General features: G+C 40.0%; 1 protein-coding gene across 1 annotated transcript in view; it reads right to left on the bottom strand.

Annotated features, from left to right (window-relative positions):
- MMP2 (matrix metallopeptidase 2) overlaps positions 1 to 22,205 on the bottom strand; it is a 28,205-nt gene extending 6,000 nt beyond the window's left edge. The window contains exons 1-10 of the mRNA XM_074551238.1: positions 21,851 to 22,205; positions 18,167 to 18,393; positions 16,589 to 16,737; positions 14,338 to 14,466; positions 13,431 to 13,604; positions 9,770 to 9,943; positions 7,431 to 7,604; positions 5,934 to 6,089; positions 4,040 to 4,187; positions 423 to 559 (exon numbers count right to left, since the gene is read on the bottom strand). Of these exons, the coding sequence (XP_074407339.1) occupies positions 423 to 559; positions 4,040 to 4,187; positions 5,934 to 6,089; positions 7,431 to 7,604; positions 9,770 to 9,943; positions 13,431 to 13,604; positions 14,338 to 14,466; positions 16,589 to 16,737; positions 18,167 to 18,393; positions 21,851 to 21,994 (1,612 nt within the window). The 5' untranslated portion in view covers positions 21,995 to 22,205. The remainder of the gene's footprint in view (positions 1 to 422; positions 560 to 4,039; positions 4,188 to 5,933; positions 6,090 to 7,430; positions 7,605 to 9,769; positions 9,944 to 13,430; positions 13,605 to 14,337; positions 14,467 to 16,588; positions 16,738 to 18,166; positions 18,394 to 21,850) is intronic.
- Between the last annotated feature and the right edge of the window lie 1,275 nt (positions 22,206 to 23,480).

Here is a 23,480-nt window from a genome sequence, read left to right as displayed (position 1 = left end):
GAGGCATGAGGAGGGAAAAAAAAATGTAGTCTTCTCAAGCTACATGTGCTGAGATAATAGCTTAAAATGGAAGGAAACAAGAAAAACAGAGCAGGGACTGAGGAAAGAGAGTTTCCACTGTTGTTGTTGCTTTGCATTTTAAATAATTATTATTTTTGGTTTTGCTTATTGTTGAACCTCTCTTTTTAGGTGCTTGTAGTTCTCCTTTTGTTGTACTGGAGGCCAAATGCTGTTTTGAGTCTTTCAGATGCAGCTTTTGTCCTAAAATCCTCCACTTGTGAATAGGGAGATCTGTCACCCTACCTGTCAGCTCTGCTGGCTCTTAGACTGTTCCTGTCCCAGGTACATTATGAAAATGGATACTTATATTTTGAAACTTAAAACCCATACCTGTAAAAAAATACAGCCTTTAAAACCAATACCTGAGAAAAACACAGACTTCTCGTCCTGAGGGGCCTCATAGACAGCATCGATTTTCTCTGGCAGATCAGGCCAGAATGTAGCAACAAGAAGAGGACCTGTGGGTTTTCCTCGGGGGTTTATAGTCCTCCACATGAATCTGAGCAGAACAGAAAATTGTACAAGATTTACAATGAACTAATTCAGCAGCACATCTGTTTCTCATCACTCCTGGCACAGCCACGTGAGCACGCACACACACACACATGCGCACACTCGGAACTCTTCTCTCCACTGACTGAAAGCAAACTCATTTATTTGGAGTTTATGCTGCTGGAGGAGCTGCACCAAAAGCTGCATGCTGGAGTGCAGGTGAAATTGCTGTGCTGATTGTTCCTGTTGCTTTTTTGCATCGGGGCAAAATTTATCCTATGCTTTGAGTACACAAATGAAGTACTTTGGGCATACAAATAAACTCATTTATGCTGTATTTAAACTGATAGAGCCCTCCTGGTGCTGTGGATGGAGGAGATGGATGAACATTTAACAAAAGCAGAGTTTTGCATTCCATGAACTCTCTTGCAATTACTACTGTAGGGACTAAAAGTTCAAATTTAATAGCAGTATATCATAGTGCTTGGAAGTGAGTTTGGCTGTAAAAGAAACTGCTAGCACTAAAAGCATTCATTAGAGAAATGCAAAGGGTAATTTATTGGCTATTTTATGTATAAGGAGGATGGTAATTTGATTTAAGCTTTAAAAAGCTCTAATTATCTTTAAATGGCAAAGCTTTGTGCTGAGGGCTTTTGGTATTTAAAATGGCACTGCTATTTCATCCTCCACAGAACGAAGAACTTTTTTCCCCAACAGAACAAAAGTTGTGACTTGGTCATAAAATGAAAAATCAGCAGGCTGGTGGAATTGCTCTTGCACCAAGCTGTAGTTGTTAAATTCTGAGGTCAGACTGCTTTTACCATTAATATGTTTCTGAAGCTCAAGGTGCTGCTGGCATTTTAATTTTTTGCAGAGTAGAAATGGTTATTACCCATTCCTGCCTAGAATAATTATACCTTTGAGAAGCCCAGGACATTAAACTGCATTTTTTGGTCTAAAATTTGGAGGAGCACTCCTAAATTAATTTAACAAATTGCTGTATTTTTATCAATAATGAAGATAGTAATATGTCACCCTATCCATGTTTTGTATACATAGATGTATTTTTAACATGTACAAAAACATCTCTGAGCATGACTCTTAATTTTTATTTACAAAAAAGAGGCAAAGAATAAGCCATCTGGCTAATTACTCCTCTTGAAAGTGTTAAAACATGTGGCATGCTGTAATAGGTAATAGTGTTCATTTCATACATCTCTTTTTGGACAGAAAAGAAGATCCAATATAATATGGAACAGAAATTCATATAGAAAATCTTTATAACACAGCATTCATAAAAGCAGTTCCTTTAAAAATCCAAGTTACAGAACTCTCAGTCACTTTGGTTCTGATTTATGGCTGAACCAGCTCCAGTAATTGCTATCTGCATGAATTTCAAACTTTCCAGGGCCAACGGAGACTTAACACCAGGTTTTTAATAAACCACATATTTCAAGGGACTTGTTAAATTGGTGAGGTTTTCTTTTGGAAAGGGAAACTTTGTCAAAGATGAATTTTATTTTGTTTTTGAATTGCGTAGAAGGTATTTCTATTTCTACACATCCTACTGAGGAAATGTTGAAATTAATTATTTGGCTTTCTCATTTCAGTTTGAACACAATAATATGTTTTAACTCATCTGTAATAAATTTTAATATTACATTTATAGACAGATTTAATAATTTAGTTACAGCAGGTATTTTACATCTCGTTTTAACATAATCTATATTTGCAATGATGATGATGATGATTTTTATATGCAGTTATTGAAAGTGGGTCTTTTTTAGTGTCCTGATAAATTTCAAAGTGTGAACTTTTGTTCACTCTCACTTACCATCTGTGGAAATGCTGTTTTTGGGCATTCTGTGCCCAATAGAAAAGCTCAACTATTCTCTATGCCTAACAGCCATAATTCCTGTAATTCCCATTTCCTGATAATTTCCTTTCCTTGATTTGAGGTGGGGAGGGAAAATTCTTTATTTTTGGAAAGAATTAATCATCTCTGACCTCCTTTTTGCTATTTACTCTCTTTGCCATGTGACAGTTGGATTCTATGGTAATTTTCATGAATCATAAAAGTCACACGACACATGAGAGACAGTTGTTTCTTGAATTCCAAAAGTGAGTCACAATGCTGTTTGCCTGATACTTGGAAAGCTGCAAGACTGGCAGGCAAAGCCATTCCAGAGCAAAACAATTCAACAGTTGTGTGCTTTTGCTGCATGCTGGATGAAGGCTGAGCCAGTCTGAACAGATTGTTTTGGTATTTGCATAGTTCTTAGACCAACTGTATCTAAATGCAAAATACTTCTATTTTGTTGGGATTATATGGAATATTGGATCACTCTGCTGGTTTAGGAGCAGATTTTACATTGTTCCTGTGTGTGACTGCTGGTTTGCAAGGTGGAGGTCTGGCTGAAAACCCAGGGCCATGAGTGAGCAGAGGAGGAGCAGGATCTGGGAATGCTGTGGAACTTGGTGGGGTTTTACTGCTGTGAGAATGTTTTTTCCTTTGGAGGCTCTGAGCTCAGGTGAATACTTCAGCACTGTGATGACTAAATTAGCAAAAGTTTGGCCAGCTTTGTATGGGGTTGTGGGGCTTCGTGTGAGGTTGATCTGTTGGTACTATGGGGCCATTCGGTGGCCAAGGAAAGAATGTTCCTTGCCAGCAGGGATCACTGGAGTCATGGCCTGCTGCTGACAGGGCCAGGAGAAAGAATACAAAAGGTACCAGGGTGATCCCCACAGACCAACTGAGGCTTCTTACAAGCAGAAGGTTTAAATTCCATTTCTGTATTGCTAAAACACAAAGCCTGTGATAAAGATTAAGTCCAACTTCAAACCTAAAGCACCATTATGCTGGATATCATATAGATTTGATCTAAAGGAAAATACATGGAATCATGGTATTTACCCTTAAAAATCAACTAATTAATCCTGGTTTTTTTTGTTACTGAAAGCTGATAAGTAGGGTTAAACCATGCAGCACAGTAATAAAGCTTCATATATGTTACTGAAAAAGGAGCTAAAGAAAGGAGCTTTAGGTCTCTCACAGTGGTGCTGCCAAGTCCCACACTCCTTAGGAGATGCTCTTCATTGCTGAGCAGTTGGGTAACACAGGCCCTGGCAAAGGCAGGGGGAGCTGCAGCTGAGCTGCCACCTCATTTTATGAGGAGTGTTCCTGCTTTTGCATCCAAAATGCCTTTGGTGCCTTCTGTCTTGGAGGCTTTGCACACATGTAGCCCATCCCAATCACCAATGTCCTTGATGTGTTACAGCAGCCATGAGTCACATAATGCTGTTATTTAATGACTGAATTGAACCATTTCCCTTTCCCTTAGGAGCTGATCAGGACGCTTTCCCACCTCTGAACACACAAAACAAAGGGTGGATTTTGTGCCTGATAACAAATGTCTAGATTTTGGTGAATAGGTCTCACAGATTCCTTCACTTAAAATTCTCTTGATAAGCAATTTATCTCACTTACCTATCTTTGAAGAAAAACGTTTCTCCTCTAATTTGTGCGACTCCATCAAACACAATTTCATGCTTGCAGAGCTCTGGAGTGACAGGTCCCAGGGTTGGCTGTGGGCCTGGTCCTGGTCCTGGCCCTGGCCCCACATCAGGTGACACCTCTGTGACGGTGAACAGAGACATTCTGTCACATGGGAATGAAGGGCTGCACAGCTTACATGGAGAACAAAAGCTGCTATGGTTTCTGAAAGGGCAATCATCTGGAGAGAGCTCTTGAAGGAGGAAAAACTGATAATAAAATCTCCTCAGAAGAAGAGTGGTTGAGCTGAGCTGAGGAAGCCTTGACTTCCTCTCCTGCCTTTATCCTCTGTGTGGCCTCATTTGAGACATGGTGCCTGTGTGTGCGTCTGGGCTGGGCTGCCTGGTTAACCTGAGAGATAATTACAAGTGACTACACTGGGTTCAGAAGTGAACATTACAATTTTATTTTGCTGGCTTCTAAAAAGAAGAGAAAGAATTCAAAGTCCTTGCACTCAGAATTATGTGCAGCTCTGCTGAGAAAGAGGTCAAAGTGGATTTATCATTTTTAAAGAAGTGCCAATATTTGGCAAGTTACAAAGCTGCATTTTGAGCCATTTTATGATCTTTCTGCCCTCAGCAAGAGTCAATATGTGCTTTTCAGAGCATGCATTTTGCCATCTGGTTTATTTTATTTGGTATTATTATTTGGCTTGAGGCATTTGCCTCTTTTTCTCAGACATTGGGTTAATTTACTGTATGAGAAAAAAAAATTGAGTGTAGTTGATTTGTGATGATAACAAAGCAAGAAAAGTTTTTTTGAATACTTTTTTACATGGAAAGCTGTTCGTAAAGGGTTATATGAGTTAAAAAGAAGGATAGTTTCATCTTGGATCTTGAAGCACGCTTTAAGACACCTGGGTTAAGTTCTGAACTCTTATCAAAGATACACAGTATGGGCTCAGAAAACTCACTTAATCTTGACCATGTCTCAATTCCCATTCTTAATTAAAGCAGCTAGGAACAAAGAATAATGAAGATTCAAATCGGATTTTTGTCTCATGTGATAATATTTTTGGCATATGCTTATTAAAATTTCTGAGGTGGGGAATACTGTAGAATATAGTCACAGTTAAAAAGATCTCTCAGTAGAAAAGTGAAAAGCACAGAAAGAGAAATGGAATATGGCAATGACTGCTTAATTGACTGTAGTGTACTGGTGCCTCTGCAAGGTAGAAAATGTATCCTTGGAAGGAATCTCAGTCATGATACCACTTATGCATTTTACTGTCTGTGGAGAAAACAACAAATGCTGAAGATGTAGCTACATAAAAATACTTAAATTCACTTTTTCTTTAGGAGTCTGCCTAATACATTTGCACTGACGTTCCAGGTCCCACACACTTTCTGCAAATGTTATTTGTGATGGTACAGCATGAATTGTGGGAAGGCAGTGTGAGCTGTTTCCAAGCTGGGACACAGGAAACAATGTCCTTCCCCTCTTGCAGAGGGTCACAATCTGGGAAGCTCAGAGAGTTTCAAAAAATGACATCCAAACCCACCCACATCAGGCATTTCAAACTAGAGACAAACATGGCATTTCAGTGTCCCAGTAAAGGCACTAGAAATTCTCATCTAAAATTTTATTTATGGGGTGTTTTGATACTCCTTTTCCTTCAGTAAATTTAGCAATCTATCATCCTTAAGTTGTGATATTTGATTAAGGTAGGCGGCCTGGAAATGTGAATAAAGCAGAGGGAAAGGAGCAGAGGATGTTCTGGCATTGGTGGGATTGTGCCATTTGTAATTTACTGCAAATTCTGAGTCCCAGATTTCAGCCTGTGCTGGCTGATTTTCTGATGAGTTCTGCTGGTGGGAGAGGACCTTACCATACAGCTCCTGGATCCCTTTGATGTCATCCTGAGAGAGTCTGAAGTTCTTGGTGTAGGTGTAGATGGGGGCCATGAGAGCCCCCGGGTCCTCGGAGTGCTCTAATCCCATTGCATGGCCAAATTCATGGGCAGCAACCAAGAAGAGACTGTACCCTGAATAACACATGAACACAGTGTTAGCTCCTTGCATTTAAATAGAATTGTACCACACAGGTTATTCACTATAAATAATAATGATTAATGTTTACAGCCTCCCATGGGGAATGTCACACCAATTGCCAATAATGACATTTCACTGGAGACATTCTAAAACCTTCCTTTGTGGGTGATCTTTGCTGCTCTCTCCCATGCAAGTGACTCTGAGCACAGCCTTTGTGTGAGAAAAGAAAGTGGAGAAAATAGCATTGGACATCCCTTTTAGGTACAGAAAAATTGCACTTGCAATCTAGATATCAAATCTTCCTTTTCACCATGAAATGGCTTGTAAATGATAAACAGAACTGTAAATATGTTCCTCTGTGAACAGACTCTGAGTCAGTACTGTTGTACCAGATATTGTTAGGTTAGGAATAACCTTTTATCATAGAATGACATTTTATCAATTGTGCCTCAACTGTCTCTAAAATTTGTCAGGTTTATCTCTTCCTAGAATAACCCCCCAAATCTAGCATTTATTTGTAAATATGAAAAAAGCCTTTTGCCCTTGTTAAATTATGGCAAATATTAACCAAAGTAATTTTAAATAGCAATATTCACCACATAAACTTTTTACTGTCTCACTTTTTGAACATGTTTTTCATCCTTCCCAATATCACTCATGAATATATTAATTTTTTACATTTATTGTTTGTTCCTAATTTGTATCAGTGTATAATTTATTGCATACTAACGAAATGCTATAAGTACTTGTGGCTTTTAGCCTTGGAAGGAAAAACTGGTGGGGGGAAAAACATCTATTTATTTAATTTATTTAATATTTTTGCATTTTGGAAGGATCCCCCATCACTATAGCTTTAGGAAATCTGAATATTTCAGATGAGCTCTAGGTGTGACCATAAACTTTTTACTGTCTCACTTTTTGAACATGTTTTTCATTCTTCCCAATATCACTCATGAATATATTAATCTTTTACATTTATTGTTTGTTCCTAATTTGTATCAGTGCATAATTTACTGCATACTAGTGAAATACTATAGCACTTGTGGCTTTTAGCCTTGGAAGGAAAAACTGGTGGGGAGAAAAACATCTATTTAATTATTAATGTATTTCATATTTTTGTATTTTGGAAGGATCCCCCATCACTATAGCTTTAGGAAATGTGAATATTTCAGACAAGCTCTGGGTGTGACTCTCTAGCTGTCGTCTCACGCTTCAGTACAGGGATTTTGCTGAGATTTCAGCAAAATGCAGAATGCTGGAGTGATGAGCGTTACATCAAGGCAGATGTGGGTGTGGGCACTGCCCAGCGAGCCCTGTGTGGCAGGAGGGGTCACCTTGGTCGGGACAGAAGCCCCACTTGCGGTCGTCGTCGTAGCTGCTGGTGGAGGCGCACCAGAGCTTGCCGTCGCTGCGCCCCGCGCTCGTGCACGACTCGTACTTGTTCCCGAGGAAGATGAAGGGGAACACACAGGGAGCTCCCTCGGAATTGCCACCAACTGTGGACATGGCTGTGCAAAATGACAGGAAAACGCAGTGAGAAGAGGGGCCCTTTTGCGTCTTCTTAAATACGCTAAAGCGGGAAGGAAGCAGAAAGAGTGCGGTCCTTCTAGGAATATGAAGAGTAAGGTTAAAAGTATTATTTGAAAGTTGTCTGACAGAATTAAAAAGGAAAAGTCTACACATTGCCATTGCAATGGACTTGCCAATAGATTTGGTGGGGGAGAGAAGGAGCCCTGGAGTCATGTTCACAGCTCTGGGAAAGCAGTAGTTTAACTTATCCATTTTACTAAGACTATCTGTGGACAAAACAACAAATGCTGAAGATGTAGCTACATAAAAATACTTGAATTCACTTTTTTTTTAGGAGACTGCCTAATACATTTGCACTGAAGTTTCAGCTCCCACACATTTTCTGCAAATGTTGTCGTGATGGCACAGCTTGAATTGTGGGATAACTTTCTATTTTTTTTGTAGATTTGTGAAGTTGGTAGATAACTTTCTGCTTTATCTTTTTTGGAAGGTGATTGCGTAGGAAGTATCTTTTAATGCTCATTTCTGGTGTTATTTTAAAGTGGTTGAAAGTGTTTAGGGGAAAGGTAGGGTAAGTGTCAGAAAGGTTAAAGAGCTGTTGAATATCCATCTGGCTGGTGGGTGTCCCACTGAAGAAAAAGCTTTATATATCCTAATAAATAGAATATTTAATTATAATATAAGATAATACAATATATTATGTAATATATATTAACATATAATTTATATAAACTAAAATATAAATATAATGTTTAATATAATATAATAAACAGTAGGATACGGTTGAAAATCATGTGATTTGAAACATTTTTTAAAGAAAAGGATGTATTAAATGGGGATAACTTTTTTTAACCATTATGTTTGCAAAAACTTGAGAAATTTTCCTGTGTTCTCATCTATGTAGTATATGGTAGTAATATATAAGAAATAATACTTGAATGTGCAGGTACAAGTATATCTAGAGGGAAGAGGATGTAAATGCATTTAAAATGACAGTTTAAAGTAGGTATCATGAACAGAATATGAAAAGAATATAAAACTCATTTAAATTCATTTCCACTGCTACCTGGAAATTACAGCTCCCTTCCAATTATGGTCTGTCTTCTGGGAAGGTACATGACAGCAATACAAAGGCAAAGCTGATTGTGTCCCTAATTATTTATTAGTGTTTATTTCTAATTCATTATTATTTATTAATATCATTTTATGCTGAAATAAAAAAGCTTAAACTAAGTGTATTTCCTACTTCCAGTGTAGCTACTGTGTTACCTTGGACTTTGACTATATTGATTCTAGAAATACTGCTTCTTTTGTCTGTTGAATGATCCTTTAGAATTTTTCTAACCTTGTAGCAAGTTCTAATTAATTTGATCCTTTCTTTTCTTTTCTTTTGTAACATCTGAAATGTAAAATGGAAGTGTTACACCTGGTTATCAAAAGTAACAGAAAGCCGAATACCAGTAAGGCTATTTTCAAGAGACCTCCAAAAATCAAAAAGCAGGATGTGTGTAGGTTTGAATGTAGCTTCCCATTGGCTCTGTTAAAAAACAGATTTTAGAGCTGCCATGGTTCACTTCATCTCTATACTTATGGCTATAGTGTCACAAAATGAACACTTGCCAAGCTATTCAACTCTATAAATTAATTTTTGTTCCTTTATATAGTAAAACTCAAGTTAGGAAGTATGAAAAAGGGTGAAGAAAGCTGAAATTTCTTTTCATGGCTAAACCATTTCACTTGGCTTCTTTGAATTGCTGAAAAGATCTATTAACACAAGCTTAACTTACTAAAGAGGATTCCTTTTTTACAAGTGTACATTGTGAGTATTAAGCTAAAATATTAATCATACTTTCTTCTGTCTCATGAGACTTCCCTTCCAGGGCCATTAACAAATTGTAATCTGATTGTTATTATCCTGCAGTGGTAGCCAGGCATTTGTAGGTTCATTGCCATTTGTGTTCCGGACAAGCCTGTGCTGTGACACACCAATAGATTGCTCCTGTTCCAGTTACATCCTTGGCCACCTCTGCTGAAATGGTGTTTAACTCATCAGCTTTTGTGTGCTCTGGGGAAAGTGTGCCCAAGGAGACTCATTAAAACAGTGCCCAGTTAGTCTGTGTTATGCAAGCAACGTTCCTCATACCAGTCTCTGGGCAGAATCCGTATTTCTTATCTCTGTCGTAGTCCTCAGTGGTCCCACACCACCGGTACCCGTCTGTCCTGCCTTCTGTCGTGCACTGCTCGTAGGACTGGCCTTGGAACTTGAAGGGAAACTTGCATGGCTGCCCATCACCATTGCCACCCATTGTAAAAAGTGCTGCAGGGAGAACAGAAAGGAAAATGTGCATACACAAAGCTCAGTATCAACAAGGAATCCCAGTGCGCCTGTGGGAATGTGCCCAGACAATGGACACCCATCAGATGTGACACACTTCACACTCAGAACCTCTGTTTTACACCAGCACTGAAAGGCCTTGGCAAGAGAGACCAGGGCGGTTACAGCCTCACAAGTGTACAGAAGGGAATGGCTGATTGATCTTAGCACAAACTCATAACACAAACTTGATGTTCCTTCTTAATACAGCATTTAGAAACAGGGTTCTGAGCAAGTAATTAATGTTCTTTAGCTCTGTGCTGATTCACTTGCCTTCTGTCAGAGATGTTAGCTGGAATGGCAGATTTGGGAAGAGTTTCTCAAAATGCTGGTGTACAGTAAAATTGAATAATAACCTGTAGGTTCTTCCTCTATATTTGCTTCTCATTTCTGAGAACCTCCCCTCAGCCACTCAATAGGGAAGCTGGAGAGGACAAACATGACTGGTCCAAGAAAACTGAACACTGGAGGTTTCTCCTGCCCTTTGCTTGGCCATTGTTCCTGAAGGTTTTGTATTGGTCTTCTGGGGGAGGGGAGGGGATGAAGAGTGTTTATTGTCAGTCCTTGCACAAACAAGGCCCCATGGCTCAGGTTTCTGGTTCTCAGGGTTTTCTCATGGATGAGGGATTAAAATGGTTCATATCAAAATGACTTGAGTTCTGGGATTTGATTTAGGATTTTACTAAACTTTCTGGAATATCTAGAGGAATACAAATACAACCTCACATGCTGATACTTAAAAAAAAATTGTGTTCAAATTGCATTCTATGAAAATGCAGGTGGCTTGGAGTATCAGACATCTTGTGAATGTGACTGTGTCTTCTCCTGGCTGCTCTATCAGTGGGAATCCTCTGTGTTAGGACAATGTGCTGTGCCATGTGCTGGTGAGAGGAGACTGTGAAGGCAACAAACTGCTCCAGGCCTTACCCTGAACAGAGAATAAAAGTCCTTCATGCACTCATATGCTAATTCCCCTGGAGTTTTAAGAAGAGCACTGCATGATTTGGCCTTTTTGAGGTGTCCAAGGGCATCTTTTGCCCTCTCTCTCATCCGATTTAAACCTGCAACTAAACCCCAAACATGTATGTGGGAAGCTTGGCAGGTTAATTTGAACTTTGCTGCTGTTTTTGATGACTCAATAACCACTTCAGACTCAGTGTTTGTGTAGGGTCTGAGGGGTTTGCCTTTGCTTAGTCTGATGCATCAGTGGGAAGAGGCATTGTTTATGTGTGTGCTTCTGTAGAGTAGCACCAAATAACTCCCCCAGACCTCTTCTGGCTTAAGGGTGATGGGGAAAGGGCTCTGACAGTGGGATATTGTGACACAGATGGTCCATTTTGCCTTTTACACTTAAACCAGTAATTTGCCACAGCATCAGGGACATGAAGCAGTAGGTTACAGAAGTTCCAGTCCCACTAATGAGAGGACTTGGAGCTTTGCAGGCCTGGCTCACACACTTCTGCTCTGCCTACAGAGTGATTCTGTCCTTCTCCACCCTGGGCATGCATGGGGTCCTGTCTGCAACACACACTGTGCGTCCCCAAAAGAGCAAGCTGCAAATGTTGTTTTTGTCTCAGATGCTGTACTAATATAGGAAAGGTGCATTAACTAGGACTGTGGCAATTGTGATGGGAGAAGGATTTTATTTTAAAGTAATGATAGAATTGGAGAGCAAAGTTAAACTGAGTTGTTTAGATGACTCATTTACCATGAACTGCTTCCAGCTCTAGGTCTGGCAAACTCTGCATTTTAATAGCCTTTTTTATATTGGTTTACATGTGGCTAAGTTGCAAAAACCATATGGAAAGCCAGTCTCAGTTTGCATGCAGCCTTTCTGAGTCACAGTAAGAATGCAGTTTTTCATTTTGCTTGAGGCTCCATCATGTGATGGTAGCAACAATGGTTTATTAAGTTTTCGGTCCCCCCCTCCTTACTATAAAATTGCTTTAATGTAAATGAAAGTTGGAGACTGGGGCAGTTTCCCCAAACCAAAGGGGCAATTTACTTGTAAGGGGCCTTTTTCTGCATCATGGTAAGCTCAGAATTTAAAAACTGAAGATATACTGACGTTAGAGCAGATTCAGACTGGACATTACTGATATGTGAACTTCACTTTTAGCTCTTCCCAGAAAAATCAACCAGTTGTGATGTGAGGAAACCTCAGGCTGGAAAGCTGCTAAAACCCCAGTGGCACAGATCCAGGGTGGAGGTGGCTGCAGCTCCAGGAGGGCTCTGCCAGGGAGAGCTGACAGGCTCTGTAGGAACTGGGGGAGTGTGAGGCAGCTACAGGCAGAGAGCAGATTGTTGGATCTTGGAGGACCAAAGTTAGGAGCCTAAACTGCCTGCAGTGTCAGTGGAAATAAGGGACATCGAGATCCCTTGATCCCATATGGCAAAGGAGAAGATTTGTGTAGTAGGTAGATAACTTTCTGCTTTACCTTTTGCTTTGACAAACTATAGTTCAATCAGTTTACAAATTTGGGGTACAGATCTGGGATTGACTTTAGGGAAGCCTGGTGCAGCACCATAGCAGTGAAGATGTTTCCATATATGCACTATGGCTCTATGATAAGAATTGAAACTAACTTCAGTGAGTTAAGCATGAGAGAAACAAAGGCCAAAACCAGAATGCTGCCCCCAACACAGAGTGTCTGATGTAAATCCTCCCCTATCTGAATGGATTAGCTGGGGTTTAGCAAATGGTGCCTTGGAATAATGAGTGAACAATGCCACTCTGCATTTAATAGGAAACATCTGTGCATAGCTGTTCATGGGTCTTGCAAAACAATTACATCACAAACAAAAGGCTAAAACCCTTCTGTTCCATTTCAGAAACCTTGACACTGGCATTTCCAGGAACTTCACTTTCAGAACCAGCTCTCTCTGACAGGGCTTCACTGCTCACATTTTCAGCCTTGCATGACTTTAAGATGTTACAAAGGTGTATCAGTCAGGGTATGTGGGTTTCCATTCCTCCAGCTGCCTACAATCTGGCCTTTCTTCTGACTGCATCTGAGTACTTGCAGTATTTTAAAGAAATAAGCCAAATTTTTATCTTTTCTGGCTGAAAGAAAAGATAAAAATTTGTGTACTTTAAAAATTTTAAAAGTTATGGCTACATGACAACATTATGCATTTTGTCTAATCTGCAAATTAATGTTTCCAATTATGAAATAAAATTCTTGTGAAAGAGAGTTCTATTCAAATTCCAAAAAGGTAGAAATGAAATACAGTCCATGAAAATTTCTAAAACATTAGAAGTTTTCATGGACTTATAATAATTTTCTACAGATACTGGTATATTATGATTTCTGAAAGATGTGAATTGTTTATCTGAAAGGGAAGAAATTTGGAAAAGCACAAGAAGTGGATGAGCGAAGAAGAAGGGAACAGTCTGCCAGGAAAAAGCCAGTAGAATTGGTCTACTCACACTCATGGGGACAGAATCCATATTTCCCATCTGCATCGAAGTCTTGGGTTGTGGAGCACCAGAGGAATCCATCGCTGCGTCCTGCATCTGTGCAACTGTTGTATTCCTTGCCATTGAACCAGAAGGGAAATTTGCAATATTCACCATCTGCATTTCCATACTTCACTCTGACCACTATAAGGAGAGCAAATGCAGTGGTGAAATTAGCCACCCACTGATACAAAAAATACAGTTGTGGGCATCTTCTTTTCCTGGAAGGTACTGATATAGAAATGCAGTCTGAATTTCCACTTTGAAATTCAATATGCTGCTGGTCTCTCTATTGGCAAGATGATCATAGCTGAAATATAAACTGGTAATTTTAAAATAATTCCATGGATATTACTCATGGTGAAGTGTTAGAATCAGCCCAGAAAAATATATATGTTGTTACTATGGCAAGGCACAGTTAAAAAGGTGCTGTTAATACATTTAGTAATTTAGTTTCTTAAGTAATATGGTCTAAAATGTTCAGTATAGTTTCAAAGGTTCCAGGCAGCAGCTGAACATGAGCTGAACATGCCTTGTGCCTCATAAACCACTTTGGTATTTCCAATGGGCCTTGCATGACATTTGCTGTAGCAGGGGGGACAGGGTGGAAACACAGACACACCCAGACCCTGGGGTTTATTTCAGTTTGTCACATGGAGACTTATGAATACAGCATTGGTGCTGGAACATATACTAATGTATATACTAACATATAAGTTACTTATGCATAGCATTTTTTTAATGGCAGAATTTTTAAATTATGTAAATGAATTTTCACCTTCTCATGTTTACTGACAGTCAATGGAAGCATTTAATGCAGCATTAAAATAGGGCATCCAGCAGGCCATATGTTTTAAAACATGAAAAAGTCTGGTACCTTGTCCCTCCCCAAGAGTCCACAGCTCATCATCATCAAAATGGGAGTCTCCTCCAATTCCTGGTCCTGGTGCAAAGGCATGAGCCAGGAGACCATCCTTGCCATCAAAGGGATAGCCATCACCATGTTCTGCAGGAGAGACCAGACAACAAAGAGCAGTTTCTAATGACCTCAGGCAGAGTCTCTGCATGAATGATGATTATCATGTGTACTTTCCCATCCAAGACAGCAGCAGAATATTTTAGTGAGTGAATTTACTGGTTTGGGTTGTGCTAGCAAGACTGATCCAGAGGAGAAGCAGCCAGTTCTTACAGAGAACATGAAGTGTCAGCACTGCAGTTGTCACAGGATGGTGTTTTATATCTCCTAAGTGTGGTGGAAAGAAATCAAAAACTGTGAAGGACAGTGAAGTATTGTACCTGAGATGTATGACTGCACACACAGTGCTGTTTCTTGGTGGGGGCTGATAGGGAGTTGTAACTTAACTATTATGTATGAGGAATATGTCCATGTAGCTCCTACCACTCTCCAACATGGAGATTGGAAAGTAAAAGCAGATTTCACTTTTCAGGCTGCTCTTTTCTGCTGCAGCTGGGATTGCTGTGCCCTCTCCTCTGTGCAGGGTACTCAGTGCCCCAGCAGGGAGGCACAGCTGGCTGTCTCAGCAGAGCTCTCCTGCTGCTCTGAGCCCTGGAGGAGCCTGTTCCTCCTTCCCTCCAAGCCCTGCAGGACTCAGAAGCTCACAGGGCAGCAGCAGGTTAAGCAGCTCTGCTGTTACTACACTGTGGGCTTTTCTTGGAAGTTCACCACTTGTGGGAAAGGAGGCTGGCACGGGCATAGCCCTGGTATTCATAGCTCTCCCACCACACTGACCTGTGCATCAAAGCTGGCTGCCAGCATCTCCACTTCCATCATTTCTGGTCTTTTGGTCTGATGTCTTGGCATTTGCAGAAGCCCTCAATACACAGGCCTGATTCTCTCCTCTGTTGCACTGATTTCAGGCTGCTGTCACTCCTAATACCAGCTCAGTTAACTCCCTTCAGGAGACCAGTGTGTCAGTTGTGAAGGACAAGATTTTGACCTATATTAGGTGCTGCCCCTCCCATTTATTTCAAAGTAGATCCTTTACTTAAGGGTTAAAAATGAAGAAACCTCGAGGATGTCTCAGCCCCTGTGAATCTGACCTGCAGTACAGTGATAGCAATGACTGAGTGTGGAAGGAGCTCTTTGCCCACAGTTTCTTAGCTGGCTATAGCCAAGTACTAAAACCAGCAGAAACACTTCTGCTTTTGTAGACTTTTTTTTTTTTTTGCAAACCGAGCCAGTCTGGATGAGGATCTGAAGTCCTGAGTGTACAGAATCTCTGCAGCTTTTGAGGTCAACTCATCAGTAGCTAAAGCAAAAAAAACCAGCTTGAAATGAAACCTTTTACAAAGAGTTCAGTTATTCTTTGAACTGTTCACTCAACTTCCAAAGTCTACCTCCCAAGAAATTGGCTGCAGAAGTATCTTCATTAGTATTAAAAATTCTGTGACTATCCAGAAGTTGTTAAATGTCCCATGTTTACACTGAAAAGCCATAAAAATTTTTTCAGGGGAAACCAAGATTAATTGAGAAGACATGCACAATGAAAATGAATCAAGTCACCCATCATCAGCTATACTCAAACCATAGCTCAGCTTATGATATTTTAAATTCTTCAAGATCAAAGAATGCATTGAAAGCTTGCATTCTGCCATGATAAGAGAATGGGAACCAGCTATAGATTTAAAATTGGAAGTCAAAAATCCATTTTTAAGCTCTAGTATGTTAGAACCCTCACCACTATCACTGGAAAACAGATATACAGAGCTATAAATAACAGATATACAGAACTATAAATAAATGATATGATGGCATTCCATTCTCTTCTGTGGCAGGAAGCCAGCTCACACTATCTGAAGAGCTGTACCAATATGTCTCAGTTCTATTTCTGATTTGTAAATTTAAAAATAAAATGTTGCCCCTAGCAATTCTCTTTTGGAAAGATAAATATAGTGTAAGAATATTGTATAAATACTTCTCTCTCTGTCTAATGTATAAGAAAAAGTCTTAGTGGAATGAGATCTTAGCTTGTATGAGCCAAGTGTGAACTAGGACAAGGCTTTCCAGAAAGGCTCATGGGTGCTACTTATTGAGGGTGGATCATTCTAAACTGAGGATTAATGACAGGAACAAAACCAAAACCATAAGTAAAAATAGAAAAATGTACCCCATCGACCAAAATTAATCATAATGTCTGCTTCTCCATCGTGTATCCGGTTAAATCTCAGTGGTGTGACATCACTCCAGACTTGAAAGGCTCGAGCAAAAGCATCATCCACTGTCTCAGGGTCCAAATCCGGGGTGTAGCCTATAATCCTTAGAGGGAAAAGCAAAGTTAAGTAACACACAAACATCCTCCCTGGATTAGCTGTTCACTCTCAGCACACTGAGGAGGTTCAGCAGTGAAACCAGCTGAGAGGTAACACTGAGACCTAAACATCTCCCTTTGATTCAGAGATGAGTTTAGATGTGGCACTTACTGGTTATTTTCTTTTGGAATTGACTCAGCAGCAAGAATAAAATTATAAACCCAGAGGCTGTAAAGCCTGGATGGCAGTGGGCCTTGCACAGAACATTCTGGGTTGTGCATCAGCACTGAGACCAGAAAGGGAGCTCAGTAACATTCTGAGAGTTTCAAGTGTGGATTGTTTTGCTCTTTAATAAGAAAGAAAAGCAGCCCTTCTCCCTCAGCTTTGTTGCTATCCATATATTGTTTAATCCCTGTGGAATGCTAATCCTTCATCTGTGTGTGGGATATATTGGCAATAAAATACATGGGGAAATAGGAGGCAAAAGCATGTAAGACAAAGCTGTAGGCCTGACCTGAGAAAGGGACAAACTCTTAAGTGTGTTGCTTTCTTCTTCTTCATATGTTTTAATTGGATTTCTTAGTGTCTTATATTATAACCTGCTATATTCCATGTAAAGACAACTTTCCAATTCTTTGCAGCACAGACAATGCGCATAGTGAGAGAAACTACTTTGTGCCTAAGGAGGATGAGGAAGATCCAGAGGAAACACATGAGCAAGTAGGGGCTGTGGGAGCTACCATAGGTTTTCTCAGTTGTTATGAGGTTAGTTGCAGCCCAAGGGGTGCTTTGAGTCCAAACTTGTGAGGGAACAGCAGACTGAGTCAAGCAGCCACAACAAATCTGCTGGTTTTTCCCATTGGTGGTAAATGTTTGTTCATGGGCCACCTAAGGTAATGAGTTTTTCACCACCATGAGGGCTGTATTGGTCCCTAACTCATCAGAAGAAGATGAAATTACAACATGTTCAAACTTATTGCAGTAGGCTTGTTGTAACTCATGTTTGTATATGTCTGAAATACAATTGTTTGATTTCTAAATTTATTTAATCATCTCCTTTTTAGGACTGCAAAATGAAGAGAGTTTGGCCTCTGCAATCAATAAGCACTCTGGTCGTCCTGGAGCAGATGGGCAGGTGAGATACTCCTGCTCCAGCCGCCTTGGGATGCTCTCTGCAGAGCAAAGAGTAAACCCAAAATCTCTTCAGTTTCAACCAGAACTAGAAAGTTGATGTTAATATGATTCTTCCTGATATAATTTGAAATGACAGAGGCTTGGGTAATTATCGAAACAAGATATCAAGAAAGAAGAAGAAAACAAGAAATTCAAGATCTTGTCTAGCCCTCTAAACAGCTACTGCATTTCTATGTGCTTTCCTTATTTCTTGGAAGTGCTATGGGTATGAGTGAACAGACCCCACCATTATCATTCTGTACCTGTATGTTATATGATTCTTTTCCCATTTTGGCTTTCTTGCAAAGAAGTTGTAATTGGCTACATCAGGGTTACCACAGCGGGGTTTCTTCATTGTCTCAATAGTATTTTGATCCAGATCTCCTGTTTCAGGCAGCCCAAAAAATTTCTGCATTTTCTTCAGGGTATCTTTCAGGACAAATAAATTGCAACTGTCTTTTGGGCAGCCATAGTATTTATTCAGGTATTGCTTGGGGGAAAAAAGCACAGAACAAAGAAAAAGAAATAGTTAATCATTATAAAGAAATAAATACTATAATTCCATGTTAGCTTTCCTTCTGTAATTTGCAAGTTTTCTTTTAAAAATTACGATTACTAGTAAGTGAGGGACCAACAGAATCTTCATTGAAGTACAGCATCCTTGATCATATGATGTTGTCAATTAAACAATAATTTCCATTCTTAGCTATCACCTTTACTTAATGAATTGTTTTTAGTTATTAGAGCACAGAGCAGTAATGTCGAACTGCAAAGTAAAAATGGGTTTGTCTTTTTTTTTGTTTTTTTATTATGTATAAATCTGCTTACAGTTTTAGACTTTGTGCAATGTTTTCTTGGATGATTCTACATTATTGAGAAACTTCTCAAGAAATCAAAGCAACCCCACAAATGAGACCACATTGATTGCAAAGAAAACCCCATTCTTTACTCAAACCAACAGAGTTATTTGAATGTTGGATGGGTTTGCTTTTGAGTCAGACATTGCAAAGGCCTGAGGAAGAAAGTATTTGGTAACATCTCAATTGCTTGTACACTGCTGCCAATCAATATTTGCATACTTTAAACTCCATTAATGCTCCAGCACATTATGGCCAGACTGATGTTTCTGATACAGCTGTGGTGGCAGTTCACAAAGTTCTTTCTCATTAGAAAAGAGTGGTCACAAGGGACCCAAAAGATGGCACAAATCACATTATTTTCATCTCCTAAAACAACACCCACAAAAGTCTCCTCCCCTTCTCTTAAGGACAGTGTACAGTGTTTTATGCCCCCCTGTGAAAGAGAAGCCATGTGAAATGCAGGTATTCCCAAAGTGCACCCACGTGGGTGCTTGGCACTGCACAGAGCTGGGGGATGCCCTTCCAATGGTGCTGGGAGTCAGGAAGGTTGCAAGTTCCTGATCTCCCCAGTAAAAACAGTCTGCAGCTGAGGAAAAAACACCCTTCAGGTATGGTATCACAGATATTAACTACAAGTCCAAGGAAGGAAAACACCTGAATAACGTAAAGGTACATTTGCCAAAAAATTATGAGGAATATCAAGGAGGACTATTTCAAACTGAGGATTACAAGAAGCCTGACGAAATGACTGCACATTTAAGTTCTTGTGCCACCAAATATTCCCAAGAGAATCCTTGTTTCATGTGTGTAATTAATTGCTTAAATTCACCCAGGAGACTGGGGGTAAAACCACAACACCAGCAAAATAAAGCAGAGGATATTTGGTAACTGCAGTTGGTCAAGCCTAGCTTTCACCACCCTCCTCACAGTCCAGGCCAACCTCATCTGCCCAGCATAGGAAATGGCTCAGGGATTGCTCAGAAAAGGATTTAATCAAGATGTTACACCATTTCCTTCAGAAGATCCTCCATCCATCATGACTGAGCACAGACTGTGGCTAGTTTTTGTGATTTTTGTAACCTCTGATTTTTGTGATATTTGGAACCTCTGCTGTGCTATTTCTCCAGTGGGGACTGGCAAATGAAGGACACACAGTGGCTTCACCTTTGCTTCCACTGAGCTGCTCTCCACACTTAGTTAATGGAGTCTGGTGGAAATTATGTGAAATGCATTGAGAACATAATCAAACAAGCCAGTTTGGTTCTTATACTAATTTTCATTTCATGTAGTTTGATGGGTTTTCTTATGCTTCTGCTTGCATCCCCCAATGATGTAACTGGTGTCATACAGACTGCACATCAGGACTGACTGAGGAACCAGGCTGCTGCTCTTGCCATTTTAGGTTTAGGAGCAAGCTATACAATTAAAACTATAAACTGAGGCTTGGTGAAGAATTTCACTTACTAAGATTCTAAATAAAAAGCTAACCAACCCCTTTCAGTTTTTCCTAAAATGGAGATTTTATTGAAGATGAGAAATGACCAAGATCAGCTGTTCTATGAGGAGAGAATCTTGAAGAAAATGTAATGTCTATGCAAACCACATCTTGGCCTAGGCTGTGAAATGCAGTTTCCTCAGAGTCAGCAGGGAGCTGTGGTGATCTGGAATTTTGATCCAGCCCATTAATGAAACAGGGTCCAGCTGCAACACAGCAATTTGTGTTCTGCTGCTGAGTGTTGGGGCTGTCCTGATGGAGGGCGTGGGGAAAGGCAGCCAGTTAGCATTGCCCATGAGTGCCCCAAGAAAGACAAAGAAGGACTGCAGTGTGAAACCAGCTTGTAATTTTCCTCTGAGTATACATAATAAATAGGTTGTTTGAAAGGAACAGAGATGAGGGGAGATGTGGATTGCAGTTATTGAATAAAAGCCTGGCTGTGTCTAAGAAAATAGATTCTCTTGGGGTGGTTAAATTGGTCTTAGACACGTGGGACCCCACTCTCCTCTCCCAAATGCATTGCCCCTGCCCCCAGCTCTTGGCCACTGTGCTGCTAAGGCAAAACCTTGGGTGAATTTGTTTTGTTAACAGCTGAGGAATGCCCTATTTGGGTCAGTTTGTCTGGTTTTCCTAAACTTTCTGACACAGCTCCCAACTGGAAACTCTCTCTGTACCCTCCCCCAGACCTCCTTTAACCTGGCAAGCTTTCCCAAGATGTACACAAACTCCTGAAGAAAAGTGACCAACTTTCCAGTGTCTGTGTCCTAAAATAAGAATAATTTATCCCAATCCTCCTTAAAATGGATTTACTGCTGAAGAAGAGAAATAATTAGTCTATAATTTAGTCTATAATTTACATGCTCAAATAAGGATAATCCATCTCAATCTCCCTTTAAATGGACTTCCCCATAATGTCACTTTTATGAACGTCCACCGGGCTAAAAAAAAGGTTAGAATAAAATGCTGTAGAGTTAGAGCTATAATTTGCTAATATACAGAAATGCAAACTCCTTTTTTTTGTTCCAGATTGGATTTGGGAAAAAAAGTCCTTAAACCTCAGTGAGATTGTTTTCCAAAGTCAAAACCAGTCACAATGGCTTCTGAAATTCGAGCCAGCTTTCAGTTGTAGCGTCCCTTAAAGTAGTGTTTATGCAACCCACAGTAAACATTCTGGAAAACACACTTCTGAAACTGCGTATACATTAAGGGAGTCTCAACTGCCCTCACTTCTATTTGATTTAAGTAAAAAAATTAGATGTCTCTTATTTGCCCTTCTCCCCTCTTACCATTGCAATATTTTGATTATAGTCATGATGATTTCACGAAAATATTTTGTATCTTGAGACTTAAGGGGAAAAAAAACCAAAAAAACCGACTTTCTTTGCTGGCTTATAAAATTTTTAAGAGAGGAAACATTACTTGGCTCCAGTTTAACTTTTGAAAGCTGATACCTTTGCTAGCTAGCTAGCACTTCCAGAGACTCCAGGGAAAGAATGCTGCAGTCATTCCTTAGCCTCAGCTGAATCAAGAAAGAAACATCTGCTTATGAAACAACAATAGAAATCCAAAGCAAGGATGAAACCAACACTTACCACTGCTAGCTCTTTGTCTGTTTTGGGAGTGCTGTCTCCAGGAAACTTAATGATTGGTGACGGCGCGGCTAAAGTTCTGTGAAAAAGATAAACTTGGAGGAACAGTACTTTAAAAACGAAGCCATGGCCAATGTGAGTCTTCATTCTGCCTAAGCTTGTGCTCTCCTCTTTGGAAAAAAGCTTTTCCCCACAGTCTCTCGGTTACTTTAGCTGCAAAGTGCACCAGTTGCTTATCTGCACATCTTGACTCCGAGCACCGTGCTCCCTTTTGCTTGCTCCAGCAGTTCCTTTGTATGTTTAAAACATCCAGATGCGCAGTCTCAAGCTACCACAAGAGGAAGTCTGAAAACTAGTGGAAACATGAGAAAAGGGCAGTTACCAGATGTGATTGCTGTGATTTTAAGGTAGCAACAGGCAGATAGCTGCTATTGCTGAAAGAGGCCACATTTTCTCCTCATTCGCATAAATGAGAGTATTTATTTATGCCAGAGAAGAGGAAAAGGCAAAACCTGACTTAATCTTGAAGACAAGGTATCTCACATGTATTTTAAATTTAAAAAAAAATAAAAAGAGAAAGAAATTGCTAAACATTGTTTTCCTGTCTAAGAAGTTTTTACTATTTTTTGACCTAATTTTATGTCACAGATATAATGATATATTTTAGTCATGTGTGATTATACTCCCACACAGTGCTTTACAGCAAATATTTTGATGATGGATTTTGAGACAAACACTGCACAGGGCAGTGAAGCTTCTTGTCCCCCCTGCTGCTGAGGCTGCACAGAGTGTGGGTCTGTACTCAGGGCTCACTGTGTTCCCTGTGGGCCTCAGTCCCTCCCTGATCTCAGTGAGATCATTGTGGCTGGCTGGGTCCAGAACCAGCTTCAGGCTTTGCCACCAGCAGGTATCACCTTACCCCGCAGGGTAAACGATAATTAGGCAGATTCAGCAACAGAAATGGGCAGAAATAAAGGATGTCAGGGAAATTGTACAAAATTCAGTGTTTGCTTGTAATGGGAATTTGAGTGCAACTGCCTTAATCTGAAATTTTGGCGTAAATATGACCATTGTCATGGACAGTCATTTGTTGTGTCATTCATAATACTGCTGGCTTTGAGGTGCTATTAAAAGTGGAATATTATTTTAGCTGAATTTCCCTAATCTAGGGATTTGGCTCACGATTTTTCAAGATGGGAGGCTGGCAATTCTGCATGATTGCAAACTCTCTTCTGGCCAGCCAAGGCTCTACTCTTTCTACTGAACACAAGTCCATCTATGAACGTTCCTCTGACCTGTATGTTGCCATAAAGATTTCCAAGGCTTTCCAATCAGTGCTAAATGAAAGTTTTCCATGTATGACCCGTAAAAAAGTAGGGCTGCTAATGAAAAGAAGGTACTTTGCAGGTGTTTGGTGCTTACTGATATTTGATAATTGGTTGTAAATAGTTAATATTGGCAGTTGTTAGATTCATGCTAATGTCAAGCTATTTTGCTAACTGCACCCCATCATCCATGATGTGAACAGCCTTTCATAAAGGCAAGGATTTCAAGGACAGGGCTGAGGGGCTTAGGAGAAAAGCATTTGCAGGGGATTTTGCTGCCCATACCCTTCCACCTGGAGCCCAACAGA

This window comes from Zonotrichia albicollis, chromosome 13 (genome assembly GCF_047830755.1).
Source record: "Zonotrichia albicollis isolate bZonAlb1 chromosome 13, bZonAlb1.hap1, whole genome shotgun sequence".
NCBI classification, from domain to species: domain Eukaryota; kingdom Metazoa; phylum Chordata; class Aves; order Passeriformes; family Passerellidae; genus Zonotrichia; species Zonotrichia albicollis.
The sequence above is the reverse complement of the archived record's forward strand: the minus strand, read 5'-3'. Positions and strand labels throughout refer to the sequence as shown.